The sequence below is a fragment of the Podarcis filfolensis genome, assembly GCF_964270895.1.
Source record: "Podarcis filfolensis genome assembly, chromosome: 5".
In the NCBI taxonomy this organism is placed as follows: Eukaryota; Metazoa; Chordata; class Lepidosauria; order Squamata; family Lacertidae; genus Podarcis; species Podarcis filfolensis.
Window position 1 is genome coordinate 44,815,608 of NC_139608.1, and position 24,924 is coordinate 44,840,531.

The 24,924-nt window shown below is 40.7% G+C and overlaps 1 protein-coding gene across 9 annotated transcripts; it reads right to left on the bottom strand.

The window, feature by feature from the left end:
- Window positions 1–616: 616 nt before the first annotated feature.
- STN1 (STN1 subunit of CST complex) lies at window positions 617–24,873 on the bottom strand. Of its 9 annotated transcripts, none has more exons than XM_083616507.1 (12): window positions 23,430–24,744; window positions 20,767–20,904; window positions 20,404–20,548; window positions 16,820–17,029; window positions 15,109–15,204; window positions 13,110–13,181; window positions 10,593–10,763; window positions 9,678–9,789; window positions 8,796–8,958; window positions 3,687–3,809; window positions 2,650–2,722; window positions 617–1,825 (listed from the first exon to the last, which is right to left on the bottom strand). In XM_083616507.1, exons 4-12 carry the CDS (start codon window positions 16,950–16,952, stop codon window positions 1,668–1,670), a joined length of 1,101 nt encoding a protein of 366 aa, XP_083472633.1. In that variant the 5' UTR covers window positions 16,953–17,029; window positions 20,404–20,548; window positions 20,767–20,904; window positions 23,430–24,744; the 3' UTR covers window positions 617–1,667. The 9 variants fall into 9 exon arrangements, with proteins under 9 accessions (XP_083472633.1, XP_083472638.1, XP_083472636.1 ...); XM_083616512.1 differs by lacking the exon at window positions 23,430–24,744 and adding an exon at window positions 21,497–21,596; XM_083616510.1 differs by lacking the exons at window positions 20,404–20,548; window positions 23,430–24,744 and adding an exon at window positions 24,751–24,873.
- Between the last annotated feature and the right edge of the window lie 51 nt (window positions 24,874–24,924).

The window sequence follows — 24,924 nt, forward strand, 5'->3', positions numbered from 1 at the left end:
GTACAACAGTCCTGGAGTTTGGGAGCTGGAAGGAAGAAACAAGATCTTGTTTTAAGCTGGGATTCTTTCCACCCCCATCTGATTTTGTGCCTTCCCCTCCTTCATTTACAAGTTGCCTTGAAGTTGCGCATTCACATTTAGCAGCACATGGTCAGCAGGCATACAAGTCAGCTGTTGTCTTTCCCTAATGTAGTAATTATTTCTAAATTTTAGGCAGATTGTAATATTTCTGTTTAAATACAGTAATTATTTATAGATTTTCACCTATACATCTAAGCTACCAAATTCAAATTTTATACAAAAGCAGTGTCCTCCCCCCTCCCTTGGTGATGTATCTGGCAGCAGATCTGAATTTGCTTCACATTTGTGGACGTGACAGTTATGCATTTATAAAGCAGTCTATGTGGTGGCTGGAATGACACACAAAGACTTATGCCAAAACCACAGCGCACCAGAGCAAATGAGAGACTCTTGCCAGACAGTACCACTTGGAAAAGGGCTCTTATCTCCTGGAAGCCTGCCAAAAGGATGCATGCGCTAAACAAGGGCATTTGTAGATCAAGAGGCATTCCAACAGCATTATGGAATAGGGCAGGAAGAAATACAGGGCCTAGGGTCTGTTTTCAACAAAGTATCTTTATTTTAAAAATGAATGTAGTCTTAGTGGGACCAAGGAATACTTTACTGTTGAGTAGTTTTATGGCGATTTAGAATAATATAAAACAAAGTTATAACATGCATAATCAAGATATAATATACGTATATATAATTTCTGTAACTCACTGCAGTCAGGTATAATTCATCTCTGTGACAGTTCCAGAAATAGTGCTCAAATCAAAGTAGAAGTGCCCTCTGGAATTTTCCCTCCTTCAGTCTTGAGGAAACAAGATTGTCACTCCATCTACTAATGAGTATTATTTAATACCTGCCTCAGTTTGCAAGAGGCATGGATGCATGTGTACATTTCAATATTACGGAAGGAAAAACTGCTTTGATTTTTAATGCCAGTGCACTGTCAGATTGTTAAAAGATCACCTCGTCCACGACTTACGCAACCAACTGCTGTGTTCTGCAGGAGGGGATCATGCAGATACCACCCTAAATTAAAGCACTGAATAGCCTTTAGTAATTATTGAGATAATCATGGAATCCAGGTTAAAAGTAAACTGGGAGTAGTAACAAATCTGATTAAAACAAGGATTCAGAATCCACAGCACTTGTATCTCAAGAGATGACCTAAATCAATGTACCACAAATTATGTATATCAGACTAGGAGTGTGGAAGGGGGTGTATTATTGGAGAGAAGGGTATGGTTAATTTATTCTGATGCCTGTTTCTCAAGTATTTCCTTCAATTCAGACTGCTCACCTTTTTAGGCAGCTCCTGTTTATTAGACTATAAGGTATGAATGCAAAGTTTGTTTTGTCTTCCATCCAGCCACAAGAGGGCATTCACAACATAACTGTTTAAAGAGGTCCCTGTGTTTAGTACCTGGAGTACCAGAGGCAGACTGAGCACTTCTGAAACATGGAGAGAAACTAAATGAATAGGAATTTGATGATACAGTATCTTCTAGGAATTCCAGCCAAGTTTTTGGCATTGAAGTATTCTTATGACTCATGCCCACTGTATACAGTTTGGCTCTAGAAGTCCACAGCATCTCGTCTTAAAAGACAGTATAGTATCCTTCCATGGTAGTGACCACGTCACTGTTGGTCTCCATCCAGTCCAGTAGGCAATGGATCACATCTTTGGAAACAAAAGGGCTGTAGCGCTGCTGAATACAATTGAGGATGTAATTGAGATGGCAGCCCTTTTCAGCATCTACAGATGTAAAGCAGAAGTGAAATGATAAATGGGTGGGCAATTGTTCTATTATTCATACAGATGGGAGACTGGATTTCAGTAGCAAGAGTGAAGCTGCCCCCATGGGCAGGTGGCAGACTTTGGATAAAAGCTTTGAGATAACCTGTCCAGGTGCTGGCTCAGAAACACACCACCACCATTGCCAATGCCATATTTCTTTCTGCAGGTGCGATACCTGAAGGTATTTCCACAAAACTGGCAGATCGTTTCCAAAAGGTTCACTATGCTGAATGAGAACTGGCATGAACCAAAAGCATGAATCTTATTTCATTACAGAAACCAGGAAGGGGGATTAGAACATTACAAGTTATCCGTTCTGTGCTGGAACCAACAGTAGTCAGTTCCACTTTCCTGTGGCAGTTATTTTGCAAATACATATCTAACTGGGTACATTTCAGAATAGTTAGAATGGGATGGTGGTAGTGATGAGAGACCCTTAATTATTCTAGCTGGATTGATCTCCTTTAGTACTTCTTTGTTCAGGTTTCTTCCCATAAGGGAATACAGGGTTTGTGAGAGCACGCTTGAATTCTCTAGTGTGGGAAGGCTTTCTCCTTGTCCTTGTATTGTACTGGTATGCTGCTAGCCTTTGGGCCCCAAAGTGCCCAAACTGCGGTAGTAATAGTAATAGTAATAGTAATAGTAATAATAATAATAATAATAATAATAATAATAATAATAATAATAATTTGTTGTTATTAAATTAAGTTCTCTTACTCAAATACAATTATTCCTTACTTGTACAGGCCTGTGTTTGTGGCTATCTAACTGTTCATACTTACATTTTGGCCTCTTACAATCAGCTCCGAGGACTTCAAGGGTCACTTTGTGCAATTCTTTATCTTGCTCAGTCACCTAGAGGATGCAGGAGTGACTCTTAAAATCAAAGCAATGTACATTTATGTATCAAAGATGAGAGCCTGGCCTACAATTAGAGACCACTGCATTTTCATAACAGAAAGAAACATTTCAGGGCCATTGGATAGTCTGTGAGTGGGAGGCACCTAACCAGCCCTGTCAGTGGAAGCTCTGTGCAAGAACTTCCACTTATACAAGAGGGCTCCCCCTGAAACTGGCTTGGGGGGGGGGTGTCAGGAAAACCCACAGAACAGCACACAGTGGGAGGGGGGTTCTGTTCAGCTAGAATGTTTGTATATGTGGAATGATTGGAAGAGCACAACATTGAATTCCACCCTGTGTCTGGATTTAATCTCAGCTTCCAGAAAACACATGGGAAAAGCACTGCTGAACTCAGGTCCTGATTGTGTGCTTCCCATAAGCATCTGGTTGGCCACTATGAGAACAGGATGCTGGACCAGATGGACCTTTGGCCTGATCCAGCAGGGCTCTTCTTATATTCTTATGTAAATAAGCATTCCGCCTGCATCTGACCATCATAAAACACCTATCACTGGCCCATTTGAAGTGGTGGCTGATGCCCATTGGAACTGGTAAGGTAGTATACAGGAAGGTCAACAGTGAGCAGATCTAGAGCCAATGACAGGCAGATCCAATCAATTATAGATTTGTCCTCATCCTTTTCCGTGAGTTCTATAAAGACAACTCTGAGACTAAAAAAGTCAGAAAGGTGACAGACAGCAGCATCCTCAGACTGGATGTCAAAGTAAGAAGGCTGACAGGGGGGTCTGGCTGAGGGGACACCGAGTTTGGTGGGGCAGTGCCCCATTTGCCATAACAGACCAGCCCATTTCTATGTAGAGTTAAGCATGCTAGTGGCATGCTTCACATATTAAGCTTATATAAATGTGACAGGACATGCTTTACCTACAGACCACCACTCATATAAAGAGATACTTACAAAATACATATCTGTGGGATTTTTTGATTTCTGGAAAAGAACTCCCTTTTTTTGCAACACCTTTATTGCTTCCGTGAAGGAGTCTCTAATCAGTTTGGAGCAGGGACCAGCTTTGGAATCTGTCTGAACAGGAAAAAGACAAAAAAGAGGGGCATATTTGGATAAAGAGGGAAGGAGAAGCATGGAAGTCAAATGCACTTTTAGGTTATTTGGGTCTGCACAAGGAATAAAAGAGAAGTCCTTTCCTTCAAACAGCAGCAGAAAACTGTTGAGATTAAGATGGCTGAAACAAACCTTACTCTCAGCTACTGAAAGGAGCTGCTGCCAAAGTAATTACCTCATGACACACCGATCCATTTTTAATAAGAAAAGGGAAATGAACTAAAGGATCTGCAAGTGGAAGGAGCAGAGTCTGATAATTACTTGCTTTGGTCTAGAGCATCAATCCTGTCTGAAGATAAGGCCTAATTAAGAACACACTCTGCGTGAGCTGACAGAAGGCTCAGCTTGGATAGCTCCTGAAAGAGAATTGCTAATGGCAAACTTCTTAAAACTGACAGAAAAAGCAGAAGAAATGGATGTCAGCTTGAAAAGTACAAGCAATGAGCTACCAAAGAAAACCTATGTTTTATTAACCTTACTCCTTGCCTTACAGGCAGCACTGGCACTCCTGTGCTTGCTTGCACCTCAGCCCAAAGCACTATGATTTGGATGACTATAGATTAAGTTTTCTTATTTTGTTAAGTCTACCAATATGTTGAGTTTGGAGTATCCTGCTTCAGATATGGGGAGGGGGTGCCTCTGGACTCCAAATATATCTTACATAAAGGGAGTCTGTCCTCCTTTATGTTTACTTGCAATTAACTAAAGATCTCAGAATAGTCTATATCCCTTCCATCCCTCTTTGTTATATGCAGTGATCTACAAAGAGATCTGATCAGGGGAAAAGCATCAGGAAGTAAACCTGCAGCAAGGATGGGTGTAGGAAATTCAGATAGGTCATATACAAAAGAAATTGTAAAACAAAGGAAGCCTATCTATGGCCATAGAGGTGTTTTCTGTTTCATTTTTTCCCATCTTTAAAGTGCACCTCTATTGTACTCTGCATAAAATCCAGGAAGATACTTTGGACCAAACTATAGTGCATGATGAGTTTACTTGCTGGGAAGACCAAATTTTGCAACATACCTCCTCCCCCTCCCTAGCTGCAGGAGTCCAACTTGTTTCCTCTAATACTGTATTTTGCTTTAGAGGCACAGGGATGGCTTGTGAACCTTTGCCATTTCCTACCTTGTACAGAAGCATCTGCTGCTGCTCTAAATTCTTTTCAGCACAGATTGTTCACAGATCCTATCTTTTGCTCTTCACATCGTTTGTGGGCTGTGGCTTTTGATCAGGGATCATTGAAATTCTTAACCATAAATGTTCATAAGGCCAATAAATGTAATGCACACATTAAGTGCCACTGGGTTCCATCATGAGGGAAAACCTGATGCATGTGTTACATAAACTTTATTACCAACAGTCTCCAGTCACTCCTCCTCAGATTCTCCAAAGCTCTACTACCTTTACCACTGCTCTTTCCCTTCCCTAGAATGGTCCAGGATCTTTGGAGACCCATTTCTCTTCAGTGCAATTTGCTTTATGACACCACATCAATTCCCCTCTGGTGCAACTAAGTGCCAGAATGCAGAGCTGAAAGCTCAGATGTGCATTGCTAATCTTCAAAATTAATGTTGATGAGCATGGAAACTCCTGAGCAATCAGCCTGTAAGAGAAATACCAGTTTATTCCCCTGTTTGTTGACAAGCACTTCTAATTCTTTCTATGAACAGGATTCTGCAGCTTCTCCAAGCAACTCAATACAATGCCCATCTGCTTGCTTAGCAAGGAAGTTTCTCTATTCTATTCTAAAGCCTGCTTTCCTGTGATTTAAAGCTCACTTCCTCATCTGTGGCAGTACAGAATAATTGCTTTTCTAAACATTTGAAGATTGCATTTAAGATTACAGTTAAGCCAAACCTTCACTTCATTCATCTTTTCTTGAGAATAAAATGACTCAGGCTTATTCAATGGTTTTTCCTTTTTTTAAAAATCAAACAAACAAACCAAAACCTACTCTGACCTCTGAATTTTTAATTCATTTCTTAAAAGGTGGCTAATTAAAAATAGTTACAGAATTCCAAATGTGTCTTAACCAGAGAGAATGCCATGTTAACAAAACACAAAACAAATACCCTCCTTGCCTATGAAGTGGGTCAACACAATAGGTTTCACAAAATATTTACAAAATATTTTGGTCAAATCATTTTGATATGTGTGTTGTAAATCTGAGAAATTGTGCAGCAAATCATTAGTTGGTTAAGTGTGCTTAGCTTTGAAGCTGGGTACTGCTGGGACATACTGGAAAGTGCCAGGAGTTGTGAAGCATTTCTTCCTGCCCCCACCCCCCATAAATCTGCTTTAATGTGAGTTAGTGCTAGCATGCAAGAGTGCATGCTGTCTCCCAGCTGATACTATATAAAGAAAGTAGACATGCAAAAAATAGGGATAATTCTGCTGTATTAGTGTGACTCCAGTCTGCTGGATTTGAAACTCAACAGGAGTCCAGCTTAGTCTATTTCAGGTACATGAAGCTTATCTAAGGAGTAACAAAGAGGCTGAAAGAGGTAGACTATCAGCAACAAATTCAGTTCAGAGGATGAAAGAGATCAAGGCAAAGACAGAAGTTCTGCCTCTACATGAACTGAACTTAAAGTTTTTAGAGGACAGAAACAGACCAATTCCAGAAACTCAAAGAAGAAACTATGTAGACTATTACCTGACCTAATGATTATCAGAATTTAAAGTTTTCATTTGGTCCTTCCTCTGTAGCCTTATTCTATTCACTAGCAATGTGTTGTACCACTTTATGCCTCTTGACAAACGTAGAGGGGGAAATATGTTAATCTGGCAATCTAATAGTGTGATTCTATGCTTGTTTACTCAGAAGCATGTACAGTACTCTGTAGTTAAATTTCAAAAAAATCAAGATAAGTGCATATATACTGGAACACAGGTTAAAATGTATTTTGTTTGAGACGGTCCCCAACTTAAGGCTTGGGGTAATTCAGGGTCCCATTGACAAAAGAAAAATAGTAATAAAAAATGTAATGACTGTAAAAATATCTGAGCACAGGATAACGGGCAAAAGCATGAAAAGACTTCATGCTAAGTGTGTGTCCATGTGGTCTTTGAAATGACAAACATAATAGGGAATACATAAAGTGAAAGGTCAAAATTACAGATTTGAAAAGGTCAAAATTACAGATGATAAAGTCAGAAGATATGCTGCAGCTAGCAATTTGATACCCAGTAGAATGGAAATACATAACAGAACTCTGCAGAATGCCACTGCTGCTCATCTCAGGAAATTGCACATAGAATATGATAAGAAAGTGGTTATGCACTTCTATTCAGGAAATGACAGAACTAAAAAAGACATACACTTCAGGAAATGACAGAACTGAAAACGTCTTCAAGCTGGAGCTATTTTTTCCAAGCATCCAAGCCTGCAGCATCCCAGGGGGTGCAGATAAATATTTCTGAATACACTGAAGTTCTGTCCTGTAGATAAGAAGTACACAACCACTATGTTGAAGACAAACATAAAATGAAGGTAAATGTTCACAAATTGGTATGGATTTGGAGGGTAGAGACATAGATTATTACTAACTCTGTTATGATTACTTCATATACTGAGTTGGGGGAAGTCGAAGGGGACTGGATGCAGCTGAAGCAATGGAATTGCCTTGTGTGACCATAGTAACCCAGAGCCTACTGAGCAGAATAATTTGGAATAGCCTTCAGCTTTTACCAGAATTGCTTATTATGGCAGCTGGCTTGAGAAGCCAATTCTTTCTCTGCTGTTTGGCACTTTTTGTATTATATTCCTTTGCCACAGACCAGCAGGGTTCTTGTTCAAATCCAGGCCTATTGCTTTATTAAAATTCAATGACAAGCGTTACTTTTATGAAAACAGGTGGTTGCCAGGAAGCAACCACCAGGAAGGAGGCCACAGAACCCACTATGAATGGGAGGTAGGTTTGTTGTTACTGTACAGTTTTGGAAGGATTAAGATATCCTCCTATAGTGCTGGGAATTTAAAGCACATCCTTAACTAAATACATAGCTAAACACAAAAGGGAAGCTAGGGGGGGAAATCAGCTCAATTTCCATTGTACTGAAAGTGGGGGGGGGGGAGGCAAAGGCTGAAGTTAAAGAGAGACAGATTTCCATACTGACATTCAGTTTTAATTGTAATGCTAAAGAAAGGATTTTAAAATTATATATATTCAGCCCAGATTCTCAGCTAATGTAGCTATACAGAACTTTATAAGCACTGAAGTTATGCAAATTTGCACCAGGTGGGCATCTGGCTCATTACCCTATTCTCTGCATGCTAAGAATCTTTTATAAACAAATTCCTATTTAACCAGAAGCACAGAGACAGACAGAAATGTTTTGCTATTGAAAAACAGTCCAAATCTCAAACAAGCACTTGCTTTATGTATAACTCTGATTCCAATTAGAGTTTGGGACTTGGAATCTCCTAAAAAAAACCCAGACCCAGTTTGCTCTGAACAGGCTGAAATGTCTAACAAGTAGAAAGTGTAATACATAGCAGATGTCAGCATACTCTTTATAATTTTCTACAGAAGGGCCAACCTTTTTAATATGTTGGGCCTCATTTATCTTACCCTTGATTAAGTTCAGAACCATCCAGTCCTGTCACTCAACTGATCCATTATCTTCAAGAGACCTCCCAAGCTCCATTATAGCTACCTACACAGTTATGAAAGTAGTAAGTTAATAGCAGTGGCAAGTCTCAAACTTTAGTTTGCTTTATAGCTTTTTCGTTTTGATCTGTCTTTTATTACCATCAAAAACAGTACACAAACTAACATACTATTAGGCTACCATGCCATTAACTGCAGGAGGTTTTGTTTTCTCAAAGTAGCAGCTATTACACAGTCCAGTGTTTAGTTTAATATTATCATTAAATATTCTTGATTGACCTAAGCTACCCCACAAATGCAGTCAGCTCCCTACAAAGCCACCTTTACTCACCTGCTCAGCAGTTCTTGGTCCATCCTCCTTGACCAGGGATACTAAAGCCTCCACAGTTTCCAACTCCTGCTGATAGAAACTCTGGATCTTGTTCTTCAATAGGAAGTCTCTTATTTTTTTGCTCAGTTCAGTGATGGAGCCCAACATGTACTCTGCACCTTGGCTATCAGCAGAAAATAAATTTAAAATGGAGAGCGAAAATATTAACCAAATTAAAAGGCCTCCTACAACTAGATACTTAACTAGTTTAAATGGCACTCAACTAAATCTTCAGCAGTGCTGAACACACTGTCACTATAAGATCAAGCCTACAATAACCCAGACTTATGAGCTGGTTTAGGAGAAATTTCACAGAAATCAGAAATGTAACCGGCTTCTATGATCCACACAAAGCTTTACGATCTGGATGACATGTGTGCATGATCACTGTGCAAGTGTTTGGAGTGGCGTTTGCACTAGATCTTACTGTGTGGCATCTATCCTGTGCTGTGGTGTGACACTAGGGTTACTACAGCAATCTCTCCACTTGCGTGCGATTAGTACGGGCACTCCTGCTAATGCACACACTGACAACAGAGCTGAAAGTGGGCAGGGACAGAATGGTGCAAGCCCCACTTGTGCGCATCCCAGTGACGCACATGGCAGCTTAGAATGGAATCCCCACATAAGTGGGGGATTCTTCCATACATGAATCTGGCTGTCTCATTCTATGGCTCTACCTATTCTAGACGTATCATCCTTCCGTCTTCTTTTTGTTCCTGCCTTTGAACTTGCCCCACCATACAAATTCAGTTTTCATAGAAAACCAGTAACTCTATTTTATATCCTACTCTTGATGCACTCCTGAACCACCAGCATCTCCTATCTAGAGCTCTCACTGACCTTTGTGCCTCTTCTTGCAACTGGAATGGCTGATCATAAATATCTCTGTATAGATGGGGGAGTTCCAGCATCCTTGAAATCAGAACTTCACACATAGGGTCATCAACTTTATCTGAAAAGAAATAAGGAAGGCACAAAAAAGGCAAACAGATTCAAACTTGAGCCGCTAGTTGCATTTCATTTATTTATTAGTTATTTACAGCTCACCTTCCAAGATAATGGTTGTTTTATCTGATGTTAATAATAATAATTTATTTCTTGTATCCATCCCATCTGCCTGGATTTCCCCAGTCACTCTGGGTGGCTTCCAACAAAATATAAAGGAACACAACAAAACATTAAACATCACTTGCCTTCAGATGTCTATGAAAAGCCATATGATTGTTTATCTCTCTGACATCTGACGGGAGGGTGTTCCACAAGGCAGGGGCAACTACTGAGAAGGCTGTCGGCCTGGTTCCCTGTAACTGCACTTCTCACAGTGAGGGGAACTGCCAGAAGACCCTTGGAGCTGGATCTCAGTTTCCAGGCTGAGTAAATCTCAGATTATTCACAACTCCTGAGTATCAGATCTACTGTATATCGTATTTGGAATTTAGCAAGTTTGTCGTTCTATAGAAGGACAGGGAGAGGCCACACTACTTCTGCATTTGAGTGTCTGAAACTAGGTTTGGAGGATGGCTTTTAGCAAGCTGAGAAGCCCAGCTTAAAAAAAACACAACATCCATATGCTGCACAGAGTCATACACAACAGCTCTCAACAAGGGGTATGAATCAGAGACACAAAGTGGCCTTGATGCAACAGGAAAAAAGCCTGGGCGCAGCTTAAATAAACTGTAAGTCACACAGGTTACAATTATGGGAACTTTAAAGGTCAGGATAAAAATGCATACTGCTGAATGAGTAACTACTCACAGTACATGGAGGCCTTGATTTCTCGCTGCTGTCTGAAGATCTGAATGCAACCACGGACTCTGATAGTATCACCAATTTCCAGTCTTGTTTTTTGGCGAACTGCTACTTCGAGCTTTCTTATTTGTTCAGCTAGATCCAGGCCACTTGAGGTACTAGGATGAGGTCTAAAATCTGTGGGGAAAGAAACATTCACTACATTTGGAATGGAAAAGCAAAGTAGATTTTCCCAAATATCATGACTGATGTCATCCAATATACCATGTATGTTAAAAGACCACTTCATAGGCAGTATTACAGCTGCCAACACACACTGTCTTCTCCCCTTAGAAACTGCCATCCTCCAAAAAATTAGTTGTGTAGATATAACATTAAACAGCACAATTAATGGAAGAAAACACAGAGTTGGAGAGATGGGAAAAAATAAAAGGAGACACTGAAATTCTGCTTGACCAGCCTTCCCAAACCTGGTGCCCTCTAAATGTTGTTGGGGCTACAACTTCAATGATTCCTTAATTCTGGCCATGCTGACTGGGGCTGATGGGAGTTGTAGTCCAACAATACCTGGAAGGCACCAGGCTGGGGAAAGCTCCTCTTGACTAAGACTGTGACTCAACAGAATGAGACATGATTAATATATATATTCATTATTCAAATATAAGTAGAAAGCAGTATTTTTGTCAGACTTGCTTCCTGAAATGTTAACCTCTTTTAAAAGTACAAATGTGTGTTAAGTTTGCTGTGATGGTGTGTTCCAAAACTTGGAGTATTTCTACCAAATGCATGTATGTAATATGAATAATAAGTGTTTAATATAGCTGGCAGTATTTTCAAATCTATCTTGTTCACTACAGCTGACTGATGAATGCAGGAAATGTTCCTTTTAATTTTACTAGCTGTAATAATGTACCTCCTTCCTCACAGAAAAACCATGTATATTTAATATCCAATACTGTCCTTAAACATTAAATGCACCTGATGAATATAACTTTGCTCATGCCACAAAACACTTAATAATTTTTAAAGTGCCATCAGACTGTGGCTTAGCCTACAACAGATAAACAGTGCTAATCTTCTGAAGTTCAAAATTGAATAAAAAGTAAACCCAAGTTCAAAATAAAAAGCAAACCTCACCAGCAAACCTCACTCTTAATAAAAAGGAAACTTAATATCATTAGAAGTAAAACAAAAGCTGCCTCTTTGAGCCTGCCAAGATACAAATGCACTTTGACAGAACTTCAAGTTTATTGGCTCACCAATAAGTTTTTGATCCAGGGCAGCATAAACTTTAATTGCAGCCATCTGGAAAAGTTGTCTGCTGTGAACAAATTCTCAGAAAAAAGCAGGCTACTAAATATTCTGTGTTCCTTTTCAGGACTTGAATTCTTCTTATAGTTTAGAGCTAAGCCAATACAGAAAAGACTTCTTCATTAAATATTATCAGTTTTTCCTGGCATAACTGAGTAGCTTTTTCCAGACAGATAGCCATGTTCAACTGTGACATCAAACACAATAAGAGTCTTGTGGCACCTTAAAAATTATTTAATTATGCCATAATGAGCTTGTCTGTCTTTAAGATGTGTCAAGAATTGAGCAGAGCTTCAGGTTTCAGGGTTCTTAGCTATCATCTGGATTTAGTGTTGACAATCTGACCTCAACTATATTATTAATAAAGCTTTTCTCCAGCTACTTTCAGAGAATCAATAGACCACAAAAGGCCTGGAACATTTATTTAACATTATTCTCTGCACCCTGAAAGCAATATACTACTGCCTATTTTTAATTATGCAGTAGTAATGACTGTATAATTGACAGTAGGGAGTGAACCAAGAATAAAACAAGCAAAGGCCAGCAACTGAGTTAAAAACAGCTGATTCCTAAGATGAAGTCTCTAGCTGATTATATCCTAGTACATTTTTTTAAAAAAAAAATTGTGGCCTGTTTACTCTTCAATCCACTGAAATAGGGAGGTGGGAAGCAAAGAGGAAGGAACAGAAGTCTGGCTATGTTATGTGGCAGGTATCTGTGGGTAAGAAGAAAAAGTCATCTGCACTGAAACATGGGAAACATGAGACATTCACATTTTTAAAATCAACTGTTCAGAACAGGATATAAGATGTGTAAGAGAAAATAGTATCTCTGCAAATCAAAATATATGCAAAATGTTAAGAGGCTATCTTGAATTCAACAAGCTAACAGATCTCAGATCATTTAGCTCCTATCGGAAAACACTCCTTTAATTTAGCTCTAATTGGAAAACATCACTTTAAACAAAATGGAAAAGTTGCATTGGAAACTACAGTAAGAAGGCTCTTCAAGCCAAGTGTCCTGAACTGAAACAACAGACCCATCTGTTATGAATGAATGGACCTCAGCACTGCTCTTTTATCAAGTCACTGTAAAACAATATAAAAATGTACAGGGAAATGGTGCAAACACCTGAAAATAACCCTCACTAATAAAGTATAGAATATATTCTGAAAAAGCTAAAAGGAAAGCAGATACGAAGTGGAAAGTTACCTGACAAAGATTTCTGCTGTGCCAAAGGGTTTTTCCAGCAGGTGCAGCTTATAACTCCTGTGCCGTCATCCACTAGACAGTAGGATAGCAATTTTAATCAGTTTGGTGGGAGTTTATAGAACACACACCACAAACATTTTTGCTTAGCAACAGCCTTTTTGTTTGTACCAGAGAAGCAAAATCTTTCTCAAAGCTCTCCCATCCATTTTACCTGTGCCAATTTCCTGCTGCAGCAAATCAACAGACTAAATGTGACTGACAAACTAGTCAAAAGTCAAAAACACAGCATAACTCATTTTCTGAAATTTTCCCCTACAGCAATTTTTTTCCTAGTGGTGTTGAGGGAATAGTCTGGATAGTGAAAAGATGGAGATGAGGGTCAAAGACAGACAGACACACTTTCTGCGACTAAGCTGGGTTATGGGGGTGTGAAGGAAAGAGGAAAATGACTGTTCCATGGACTACTGTTGTAGAGGCTGGACAGGCTACCTTCCCTATGTTGGATTAACGCTATTGGCAATCTATCTTAATGATATATAAAGAGGCAGGTTTTTATTTTTAACAGTGCCTAACACACTCCCAACCCTTTCTATACCACTGACTGCACAAATGCATATGCTATGTAAATGATCTTTCCTGAAACATCTAACATTTGTCTCCTGAAATTGATATAAGGGCAAGAATGCTTGCTATTTGATACATACACTGTTGACCAGGGACAGCACAACTTCTGGTATTCGCTGCAGCTTGAACTGAGATCACCAAGGGAGGATGAACGAAGGCAGAAAAGGCCTTAGATATCCTCACAGTGAGTTGTCAACTTTTGGTACCAGATATTCACAAGGAGCTGGTCATTCATAAATTCTATCCAAGCCCCTCTGCCACATTTGGGAGACTTCTCGCATTATTGACCTACATGCTTGTCATTTTCCTTTTAAGTCCTTTCAGCAACAGGATACTCAGTCTGAGGGACCACTGGCCTTACTTAAGAGAGTTTAAGAGAGTATAAAACAAGCAGCCCCTTTTAAGTATGTAAGTGTAAACAAATTCCCGTTTTCCAGTGCAGAAACAAGACAACAATCCACATTTCTTCCTTTATGCAGCTTTGCCTCTCAAAAAGGAGTGTATCATGCCTCTCTAAACTCAAGCACGTATCCAGCTGATGCAATACTAGCCAATTAGATCCCCAGCTGGCAGAGCCTCGCTTTTGAACTGGAAAATGCAAATGGAAGTTACGATTTATTTTGGGCAAGTCAGCCTGACTGCAGCTGAGAGAAGGTCAGGGAGGGGCAGCTTGGCAAGATGCCCAAGAATGAAACTGGGAACAGTTTGAACATGAGGAGAAAGACAACCATAGACGCAAGGAGGGTAGTCCTTCTCCTAAGTTCACTGGTGTGAACTTGGAAAGAGTTGGCAGTGAAGGGAGGGGTGGCTGAGGAAAGCATAGCCTCTGTCTTTGTACCAAAGAACCGTACAAGACAATCATGCTAAGAACTACACCAGCATTTCTTACCAGGAACAGAAAATTATGCACCTAGCATCTCACTCTCTGCGCTGGGACATTCAAAAGGCTATACCATTGTTAGCATGCTCTTGGAACCCCATCTATCTCTCTCATTACCACCATCTGTCCCGGCCAAGGTTGTGGAAGTTGTCAATGAAAGTGAACATTCCCACTGAAGGAACAGTTTCACAGCTTGGGGCATTCCTAAAGCGTCTTACAGGATGCAGCAGTGGCCAGGGGTACTTTCTGCCAACTCTCGTCTGGTTCCCCCGTTTTGCCATTTAGTGAAGCAATCAGACCTTCCCTCAACCCTATATACCTTGGTCTCTTCCAGATTGGGGTGCATGGGGTTCTCCCCTTGCAGACTGATCAGAAACCTCCAGCTGGTTGTTGTTGTTGCTATACCATATATAAAAGCAAACCTAATTTAAGAAGGCAGTAAAGGCTAATGAGAATGGAGAAATTTAAGAGCTAGCAGGAATAAGAATTTCTTACCTCCATAAGTATAATAGGCATCTCGTTCTTTGATCAGAACCACAGTTCCAAGAATATCCACCTGCCTTACTGGATGCCTGTTGTAAAAGAATATACCTATGAAAGGAGGAGATCATTATTGATACATAAGGTACATATAGTCTTATTTCAGCGAAGTAAAGAAGGAGAATAGACTGAGGTGATGCCTGGCTTATAAATTCTAATGCCTGCCTGTTTGCTATAGGGCTAGAAAGCCCCATGCACCTTCCCTAACGCCTCTTCCAGGAAAAACCACTCAAGGCTTCTTAGGAAAGGGGTGTGTGACAAATTTGCCCCCCACTAGGTTGGGAGTGGCATTCTGACATTTGGCCAAAAGTGTCAATACAACATTATAATATGTCAACAAAGCAACAAGTTGTAAGAGGTATTCATCATGCCAGTTAATGATTAAAGGCAGTACCAGTAATTATTTTCAGTTTATTTAAAAAGGCCATGCCCCACTTTCTCAGACTTTGCAACCAGTAGGCTGAGAAATGATGCTGTAGGAGTCTCAGGAACCAGCATGGAGATTTTAACTACCAAAGGGTGAAACAGATGAAGAGTTTACTAAGGGAAACTGGAGTTTGCCAAGCAAACAAGAAATGTCAGTTTTAATAAATGAGGGTAGGTAAGGTCTGTAAGGAACATGCTGAGGAATGTTCAGCCATGGCTTTTAATTCAACATCTTTTAAAGGAAAAGACATTTTCTAAACAGCCTTTTGTTAAATTCTTTGGTTTCTGCATATCACAATTCACCACACCTTTTCCCTTAAGCATTTTTGGAAGCAATATGCTCGGTCTTGATTTCCAGTTCTGTTTAACAAATATTGCCTATTTATCTCTTTCAAGGTAGCTTGGGACTGATCTTTTAGTTGCTTTTTATTATTCATGAAAATCTTACATTCTTGCATAAAGGAATAGTTGATGAGTCTTAAATTGGATCAGACTAAGCAAAAATAATGGTAAAAAATTATAGCTGTTTCCAGCCAGGGCAGTTTGTCTGGTCAAGCTGCCCTGGTAATAATCATGTGAGAGATGAGCTGACAAGTAGTGGAAAAAGAGCTCTGGTTGAAGTACAGTGCGAGTATGGTTATGTTACTAGGGATATAGACTGAGGCGCAGCTCCGAGTCACCAGCTGCAAGCTCATCGAGGCTGTTGGGATCCTTCTGACACTCCCTCAGCGCCTTTTTCACGACCTCTCCCTCCTGTCTGCAGCTAGTTGTACTAGTATAGCCACTTTGAGAGATAAGCCTGATGGGTCACTCCCTCCCAATGACATACTGATAATTCCAGGGACTGAATTTCTCCCCTCTTCTTTCCCCAATCCAATGGCTTCATGCTACATGGGATGGGGTGGAGGCAGATTCAAGCATATCCATAAGAGAAGGGGCACTCCTCTTGATGGTGGTACACATTGCATCCACCATTCTATTCCCTATCCTGCTGGGCAAGGTAAGGTGGCAGATCAAGGCCAGGAAACTCAAGAAAAGGTTGGATTTATTGAGGAACTTGGAATATACAGATTATCTCATTTTCTTTTGCTGTTTTATCTATCCTCAGAGCTTCTTTCAGGCACAGAAGGGAGAGAAAAGTTTTTATCTGAAGCCAGATTGTCAGAACATAGCACAGTAATGCTAGGCTTTTCATTAAAACCAGTGATGTTATACATATCATAGCAATCTCATAACTCACCTGGAACCTGCTTTGATTCTTTCATTTCTTGTACGTCTTTAATGTACAGTCTTGCAAAAGCAGAAAAGATAGGATCCAGTCCCCATAACAATGAAGGAACCTCTTCTTCTGATTCTGTGGCTGCAGTGAACATTCAGAAGTGAACGACGTGGCTCCAAGACCATGTATCAACCCAAGACAGGCAGAGCTTCTGACCAAATGTTTGCAAGTCTGTGGGGGGAAATGTGTGTAACATAAACATTATGCTAGCTTGATTAGTTTTTATTATAATGCCTAGTTTTAAGATTTTAATTGTTGATGGTATGACAGGATTAGAAAGAGTGCTAACTGCTCCATTCATTTTATGTAGCACCTAGCCTCTGCTAAAAGGAAAGCAACAAATGCTTGAGTTCATTCCTTCTGGATACAGGAAAATAGAGATGTAGTCCGAGATCAGCAATGAGGGTCAAGCAACCTGCAATGTTACCTCAAATAAGCTTATCACAAGAGGCAGAATTTAGGCAAGGACTACAGACCGGTCACAGAATGCTTTGTACCCCACTGTCCAAAACTTTTCATCAATTTATAGTTGCCATCTTCCTTGCTGACAAAATTACACTATTAGTAACAATCAGGAATACAACGTCAGTTATTACACAATGACTAGTTTCATTATCTCCAGTGTTTTCCCTTAATTAGTTCCATCCCTGGCATTGCACTCAATGCGTTACGCAATCCTGCTGTGACCTGCTGGAAAAGCAGGCATGGCTTGTGCTTGTTTTCTTTTCAAACAAAAGATTTGCTACTTGTTTATATTTGAAGCTATCAAAAGAAACATATATGAAATGCAGATCTGGGAGTATCATTTCCCCCATTCCATCTTCACAGTCTTTAGATCTTACTTAGTTTGAAATTTTGAGTGAATACTTGAGATGACAGTGGTATACTGTATAAACATATTACCTGTCAAATCTCAGCAATGAATTTACACAGGATATGAACGGTAGAAACACTGTTGTTGAATGAATGGGTTGCATACAACTGAGGCATACTCAAGAGTAGTTCCATTTTTATCAATGGAATTTAGTCAAGTTCTTTAATTTCAATTGGTCTACTTGGAGTATGATTCGGTTGGCTACATTATGGTTTTTAAAACTGTTATTTCTACCTGCCTTGAACTGTATGAGGCTTCTTGCACTTAAAACCGAAATAAATTTTCCCAATAATTAATTTGAAACACAATGTAAAAATGAGGATCATTTTGCAACGCAAAACAATGTGAATGAAACTTTGTTGTTTAAAGCCATAGGCCACCACAATGTGACATTTATTTTTAAAGAAAATATTTAGCAACCTTGAAACACTATTTCCATAGTTCATGTCATCTGTAAATTCACTGTCATGAGTGAATGAAAGCAAAGAAAATGCAGTTGCTAATGTCTGATTATGGTTCTATCTACATTGAACTATGCATTTTGATCAATGAAGCATTAGCTGTGACTCTACAAAGCACACAAGTTTCTAAAACAAATGGATTGTTTTGTCTTTAGGTTTACTTCCAAAAAGAATGATGGTGATGTTGGTGATAAGAGGCCAACCATAACATGTCCTTGCAGTCATGAAAACAGTCAAAACTGCTACCATTCAATTACTACTAACCACAAACTAGGCACAGTAGCTGTGCTAGGCTTCTATAACATCAGACAATAAGGAGACTTGTTGCACCTTAACAACAAAGCAGATTTGCTATCTAAGAGTTAGGCAGGAAAAGTGTTTGGAGTGATAAAGAGGGTAGAAATTGTGGCACATATTTGATTTTGCAGTTTAATACCAAAAAGTTAGATGCATTAAAAGAAATAGTGGTTCTTCCTACACATTTCCCATCTTTATTTTCTGAATTCTTAACTGGACTGGAAGTATCTGACAAGGGCTGTTCACCAGGGGGCTGTTCCTTTTGCTAAGTGAGAATGCTTGCAACTTATAAGGTCTGTGCAGCTTGACTTTTTCAGCTAGGGGAGGAATTCAATAATGACCTACATAGATCCTACTATGCATGTATTAGCAGCAGCAATTAGGCATTATTGAGGACAAAGGGATAATAAAGTAGCCTTAAATCCACTAAAGCTTTGAGAACTTTGTATGATTAACAGTCTTATGACTAGATTAATAGAGAACAGTTCTGCATAGTCAGAAAATCACAGTGCAATGCATAAATACATAACTCTAGGTTAAGAAACGAATTTGCTGAAAGAAAACTAAAAGAATATGAATGTGGTGTATAGATCCAACTGTCTTTCCACCTACTGAGCATGGTTAATAAATTAGCCATGTGTATATATTAGGAAAGGGAAGATATGAACAGATTACGCATAGGAAAGAGATAGAATAAAAGGTGTAAGGAAAATAAAAGAATCAGAGTGAAACGAGGAAGCGAGTTGGGACAAAAAAATGGGGAGAATAAGCAAAAGAGCAGATAGTAAAAGACAAAAATAAAATAAAATAGGAACCCAGATGGATCAGACTCAAAGATTAATCTAGTCCAGTATCCTGTTATCACAATGTCCAGCCAGAAACCTATGGGAAGCCTACAATCAGGGCCTAAATGCAACAGTACTCTCCACTTGTGATTCCTATCCATCAGTAGTGGTAGAGCACGGTCATCTTGGCTTGTAGCCAACAACAGCTTTAGCTTTATCCTCCATGAATCTGCCTTTCAAGCCAACCAAACTGGGTTCTATCATACTGCGGGAGCTAATTCCATAGTTTATGCCCTGGTGAAATTCTTTCTTTTGTCTGCCCTGGCTCTTCCACCATTCAGCTTCTGCTATAATGCAGGTACAGAACAGGATAAAAACTTCTCCCTACCCTACTTTCTCCACACCATGCATTTATTTATATAAAGGTAAAGGTACCCCTGCCCGTATGGGCCAGTCGTGACCGACTCTAGGGTTGCGCGCTCATCTCGCTCAAGAGGCCGGGAGCCGGCGCCGTCCAAAGACACTTCCGGGTCACGTGGCCAGCGTGACGAAGCTGCAACTGGCGAGCCAGCACCAGTGCCGCACACGGAAACGCCGTTTACCTTCCCGCTATAAAGCAGTACCTATTTATCTACTTGCACTTAGGGGTGCTTTCAAACTGCTAGGTGGGCAGGAGCTGGGACCGAACGACGGGAGCTCACCCCACCGCGGGGATTCGAACCGCCGACCTTACGATCAGCAAGTCCTGGGCACTGAGGTTTTACCCACAGCGCCACCCGCGTCCCTATTTATTTATATACATCTCACTTTTTTTCTAACATAAAAAGTCCCCAATGATGTTATCTTTCCTCATAAGGGAGTTGCTATATCCTAGTATATATCTATATCTAGTTCTTTAGTCTGTGAAAATGCAAAGGTTTAAGGACGTGGGAACTGTCACATCCCCCATCAAGCCCAGTTAATAAATAGTGATAACCTTGCTGGCTCAAGTGGATGTGAGGAAAAACTCTATGATGAACTATGGACTGTGTACATATGTCAAACCTTATTTTCTCATACGTCTCTCAAAACAGAGACAGACAGGAACAACAAGGTCAGTTTTGTGTTTTACTGCCTCCAAATAGATACCTCCAAGAACAGAAAGAAGTTAACTGCTTGCATTCCAGGACAAACATGAGATTGGTTGCTAGAAGAAATAGTGGTAGGCTAACTTTTTCATGGGAAAGGAGGACTATCTTGACTGAAGGAACAGATTTGCCTCTAAAGTTTTCACCTATAGGATTTTCAAGAGAATGAAAATATTAGGGAATTATTAAATAATGTTTATGATTCTTTTATTATTCATATACCCTTATATTAACGTGCTTTATACATTATAACCTTTATATACTTTATAATCTAGAAACTTTATATGCTTTATAACCTATTTTTGTATGTAATCAATAACTTAAAAATATAGGAATAACAAGTAAAAGAGTCTGGACAACTAACCTTATTTGAAGGTGGTCCATTCTAACAGGGGAATCTATGAATTCCAAATTCCAGGGGCGGTATTTCAGGGGTTGCATTTTGTTTTTTGGAACACAGGATAATCAGCTTAGCTGATAAAATCTCTGCTCAGACATGATTCTGATAACACAATAAAACATTTCTTTTCAATGCAATGCTGTAATGGAAAAGATTCTGCTTTTCAAATACTTAGAGACTTGCTATCAGGAAAACAGGAAAATAGTTGTTTATTACCAACTCTTGTTTTATAACATAATACCATAGCAATGATTTGATCCTATATTGCTGGTAATATCTATATTAAAGTTAGAGAAAATAGTATTTTCAAGGTGTAAGTATGCAACTGTGAAACTGCCTTCTTAACTGTTGGACCCGCTATTGGTCTTGTCTGCTCAGTCCACAGGAACCTGTCTTCGCATGCAGATGATAGACAAGTTCCTAACTTACTCAGGGTTTAAGACCCATTAGCTACCCTCACCTGGTTCAGCCAACCAATCAAAGCCCTTATTACAACAGCAGTGGTATAATTGGTCAAACTTCACAAATCATGATATTGCAAGTGGTTCTCTGGCACTTTTCACTGGAGGATTAGGGAGCACTTTCATTTGGGCAACCAAGATTTAAAGCAAACACTTTAGCTAAACTGGGGGGGGGTATTAATTGACCAAGTGGCACTTACTACAAGTAAAAATCCCATATAGGTGGAAGCCACCTTGTTCCTGCTGGAAAATAGGTTCTTGGTTGCCCATCAAGGTTTGATGTTATCTGTTGTGCCTGTCTTCTGCATACTGTGTGGATGATAGTGGGTCCTCCTGTGGGTGAAGGGTAATAATAATAATAATAATAATAATAATATTTATTTATACCCCGCCCTCCCCAGCCAAGGCCGGGCTCAGAGCGGCTTACAAGCAATAATAAAAACAAGTTAAATGATTACAACTTAAAAACAAAATTAAAAAATACAACATTAAAATATTGAAACATTAAAATATTAAAATGTAGCCTCATCGCAGAGGGAGAAGGAAAAGAAAAAAGAAAGAGAGGGAGGGAATCAAATTGGCTCCAAGCCAAAGGCCAGGCGGAACAACTCTGTCTTACAGGCCCTGCGGAAAGAAATCAGATCCTGCAGGGCCCTGGTCTCGTGAGGCAGAGCGTTCCACCAGACCGGAGCCAGAGTTGAAAATGCCCTGGCTCTGGTTGAAGCCAATCTAACTTCCTTAGGGCCCAGGACCACAAGGGTGTTGCTATTTATGGACCTTGAGGCTCTCCGTGGGGCATACCAGGAGAGGCGGTCCCGTAGGTACGAGGGTCCTAGGCCGTGAAGGGCTTTAAAGGTCAAAAGCAGCACCTTAAATCTGATCCTGTACTCCACCGGGAGCCAGTGCAGCTTGAAAAGCACTGGGTGAATATGCTCCCATGGCAGAGACTCCGTGAGGAGTCTCGCTGCAGCATTCTGCACCCACTGTAGTTTCTGGGACAGCTTCAAGGGCAGCCCCGCGTAGAGCGAATTACAGTAGTCAAGCCTGGAGATGACCATTGCATGGATCACTGTGGCCAGGTCGGGGCGGGAAAGGTAAGGGACCAACTGCTTAATGCGGTGAAGGTGGAAAAATGTCGTCTTGGCTGTTGCTGTAACTTGCACCTCCATGGAAAGGGAGGCGTCAAGGATTACACCCAAACTCTTAACGGAAGGCAATGGCACTAATTGGGCCCCCGCAAAAGAAGGGAGTTGGTCCCTCATCCCCATGCCATCCCGACCCAGGCATAGGACCTCTGTCTTCGAAGGATTTAGTTTCAATCGGCTCCCACGAAACCATCCAGCCACAGCTTCCAAGCATCTGGTCAGTGTGTTCAGGGCCGAGTCGGTGTGGCCATCCATCAGCAGATAGAGCTGAGTGTCATCAGCATATTGGTGACAGCCCAGCCCAAAGCTCCGGATAATCTGGGCAAGGGGGCGCATAAAGATGTTAAAAAGCATTGGGGAGAGGATTGCGCCCTGCAGCACTCCACACACCAAGGAGTGGCGCGACGACATTTCCCTCCCTAGTGCCACCCTCTGTCCCCGACCAGAGATAAAAGAGCACAGCCAGTTACGGGCTATGCCCTGTATCCCCACGTCTGCGAGGCGGTGGTCCAGAAGATCATGATCAACCATGTCAAAGGCTGCTGACAAATCTAAAAGGATCACCAGTCCTGACCCGCCTCGATCCAGCTGTCTACGGAGACCGTCTGTTAGGGCAACCAGAGCCGTCTCGGTCCCAAAACCAGGACGGAAACCGGACTGAAATGGATCTAAAGCCGATGTTTCCTCCAGAAACCTACCAAGCTGTTCAGCAACCGCTCTCTCAATTACCTTACCCAGATATGGAAGATTTGAAACTGGGCGGTAATTGGATAGGGTAGTAGGAAAGGGAAATACTATATCTGAATATATATTTTATGCAGATTTGTTTTAATTCTTTTGCTGTTCTACTGACTTTTGCCTAACCAGCACACCATCTAAAATTAATCTCTACCTGTTTTGACTAGGACTGACTAGTTTCTTTATAGTCTGGCTCTCAACTTTATAAAAATATTTATACACAACTAATTCACAAAGAAAATATTAAAGTGGTTCACAACAACTATTGACTTGTGCGCTTTACCTAAGCATGGAGACAAAACTGAGTCACAACTGGCTGTTGTATTTCCAGAGAGGGGGAAACCAGCCATTAGGTGTTTCTCCTTCCTAGGAGACCTTGATGCAACCTAAAACCTCCATATCAACTAAGAGAATCATTTGCAATCTGTCACCTCTTCCCACACTTCATCTTAGTACTCTTATTAGCTACAAACATGAATGGCTTGACCCACCAACCCTTTTCTCTCTCACTCCTCCCACCATTTAGGATTTTACCACCTACTCTGATGAAGGGTTATGGAGAACTTGCACACTATTTGGGGTTATTTTGGTTAGCATAATACAGATGTGGCCCCAAAATGGATTTTGGAGCCCACAAGGCCAGACTGTGTGAACCATACACAACACCAGAAGGGAGAAAGTAAAACTATTTGAAAAGAGCATACTAAGTTCTGGAACACTGTGAAAAACGGCTACACTATTGCCTTCTAATATGAAACTGTGGAATTACCGGTAATTTCTGTGCAGGCCGTAATGGGTGCCTTGTGCATTAAACTATTACAGTTCAGCTCCATTAAATGAACAAGAAGCAAACGTTTTTATTCAGGATAGACTAACTTATTGCAGTAAAGTTTGCTTAGTCTGTCAAACTATATTCTGATACAGTATGGACAGCTTGAGAGGATAAGAGCCCTGATAAGACCTTAAATCCATCTTGTTGGCCAGCAGCCCATTTCTATGGAATATCCACAGCTTCCATGCCTTGCAACAGCTTACCCTGTTATCTGGGCTCAGGATTTAGTATTCAAAAGTGTACTGACGCATTGCCCATTGTTTAGTTTTTATCCTTTTAAAAAAACTACTTTCATTTTAAAGCCAAGGACCGCAACCATATCTTGTGGCAGTGAATTCCATAAATAATTTGTGTTCTTATGAGCACAAGAACTCTGCTAGACCAAACACATATCCAGTCCACCCCCTGGCTTTCCACAATACCAACGGGACATCCATGGGGCCCTCAGGGCATGAGGGAAAGCGCCTTCTCCCGCTATTGCTCCCCAGCGAGTGGCACTCATGACACACGTTGCCCCTGACCCTAAATGGACATAACGATCAGTAACTATCCTGTGCCTAAATTCCCCTGTCAAAACACTCCACATACACAGCCATACATGGAGGAAACAGGAAGCCTAGCCTTTTTCCTTTCCCCTACAAACGAGCACAAAGTAATCACCAAAAACTACTAAACCAGCACAAAAGAAAGTTGCCCCTTTTAACCGCCCCTTTTCCCCCAAAGTGCTGTAATCTCTCCCCCTCCTCAAAACGGTCGACGCTGCGCCACTTACCCGCCAAAGAGCTCGGCGCGCTCCTATTGGCTCTCCGCCGCTAACGGGCGTGTTTCCTAGGCGTCACGCGCACGGGACAGGGGAGGGGTGTCGGTGGGAGGTGAAGCCGGAAGGAAGTCTACCTCAGACGGCCGCCCTTCTCTTTTTAGCTCCTCCCTCTCCGCCTTCCTCCGC

What these genes read in the sequence shown, in the direction of transcription:
- STN1 (XM_083616510.1), bottom strand. Translation starts at nt 16,952, where the DNA reads ATGTTCACTGCAGCCACAGAATCAGAAGAAGAGGTTCCTTCATTGTTA. An exon ending in AATCAAGGCCTCCATGTACT is followed by an intron (nt 9,790 to 10,592) that starts GTGAGTAGTTAC and finishes ATTTCTTTTCAG; the next exon opens with ATAAAGTTGATGACCCTATG. An exon ending in TTGCAAGAAGAGGCACAAAG is followed by an intron (nt 8,959 to 9,677) that starts GTCAGTGAGAGC and finishes TTCTGCTGATAG; the next exon opens with CCAAGGTGCAGAGTACATGT.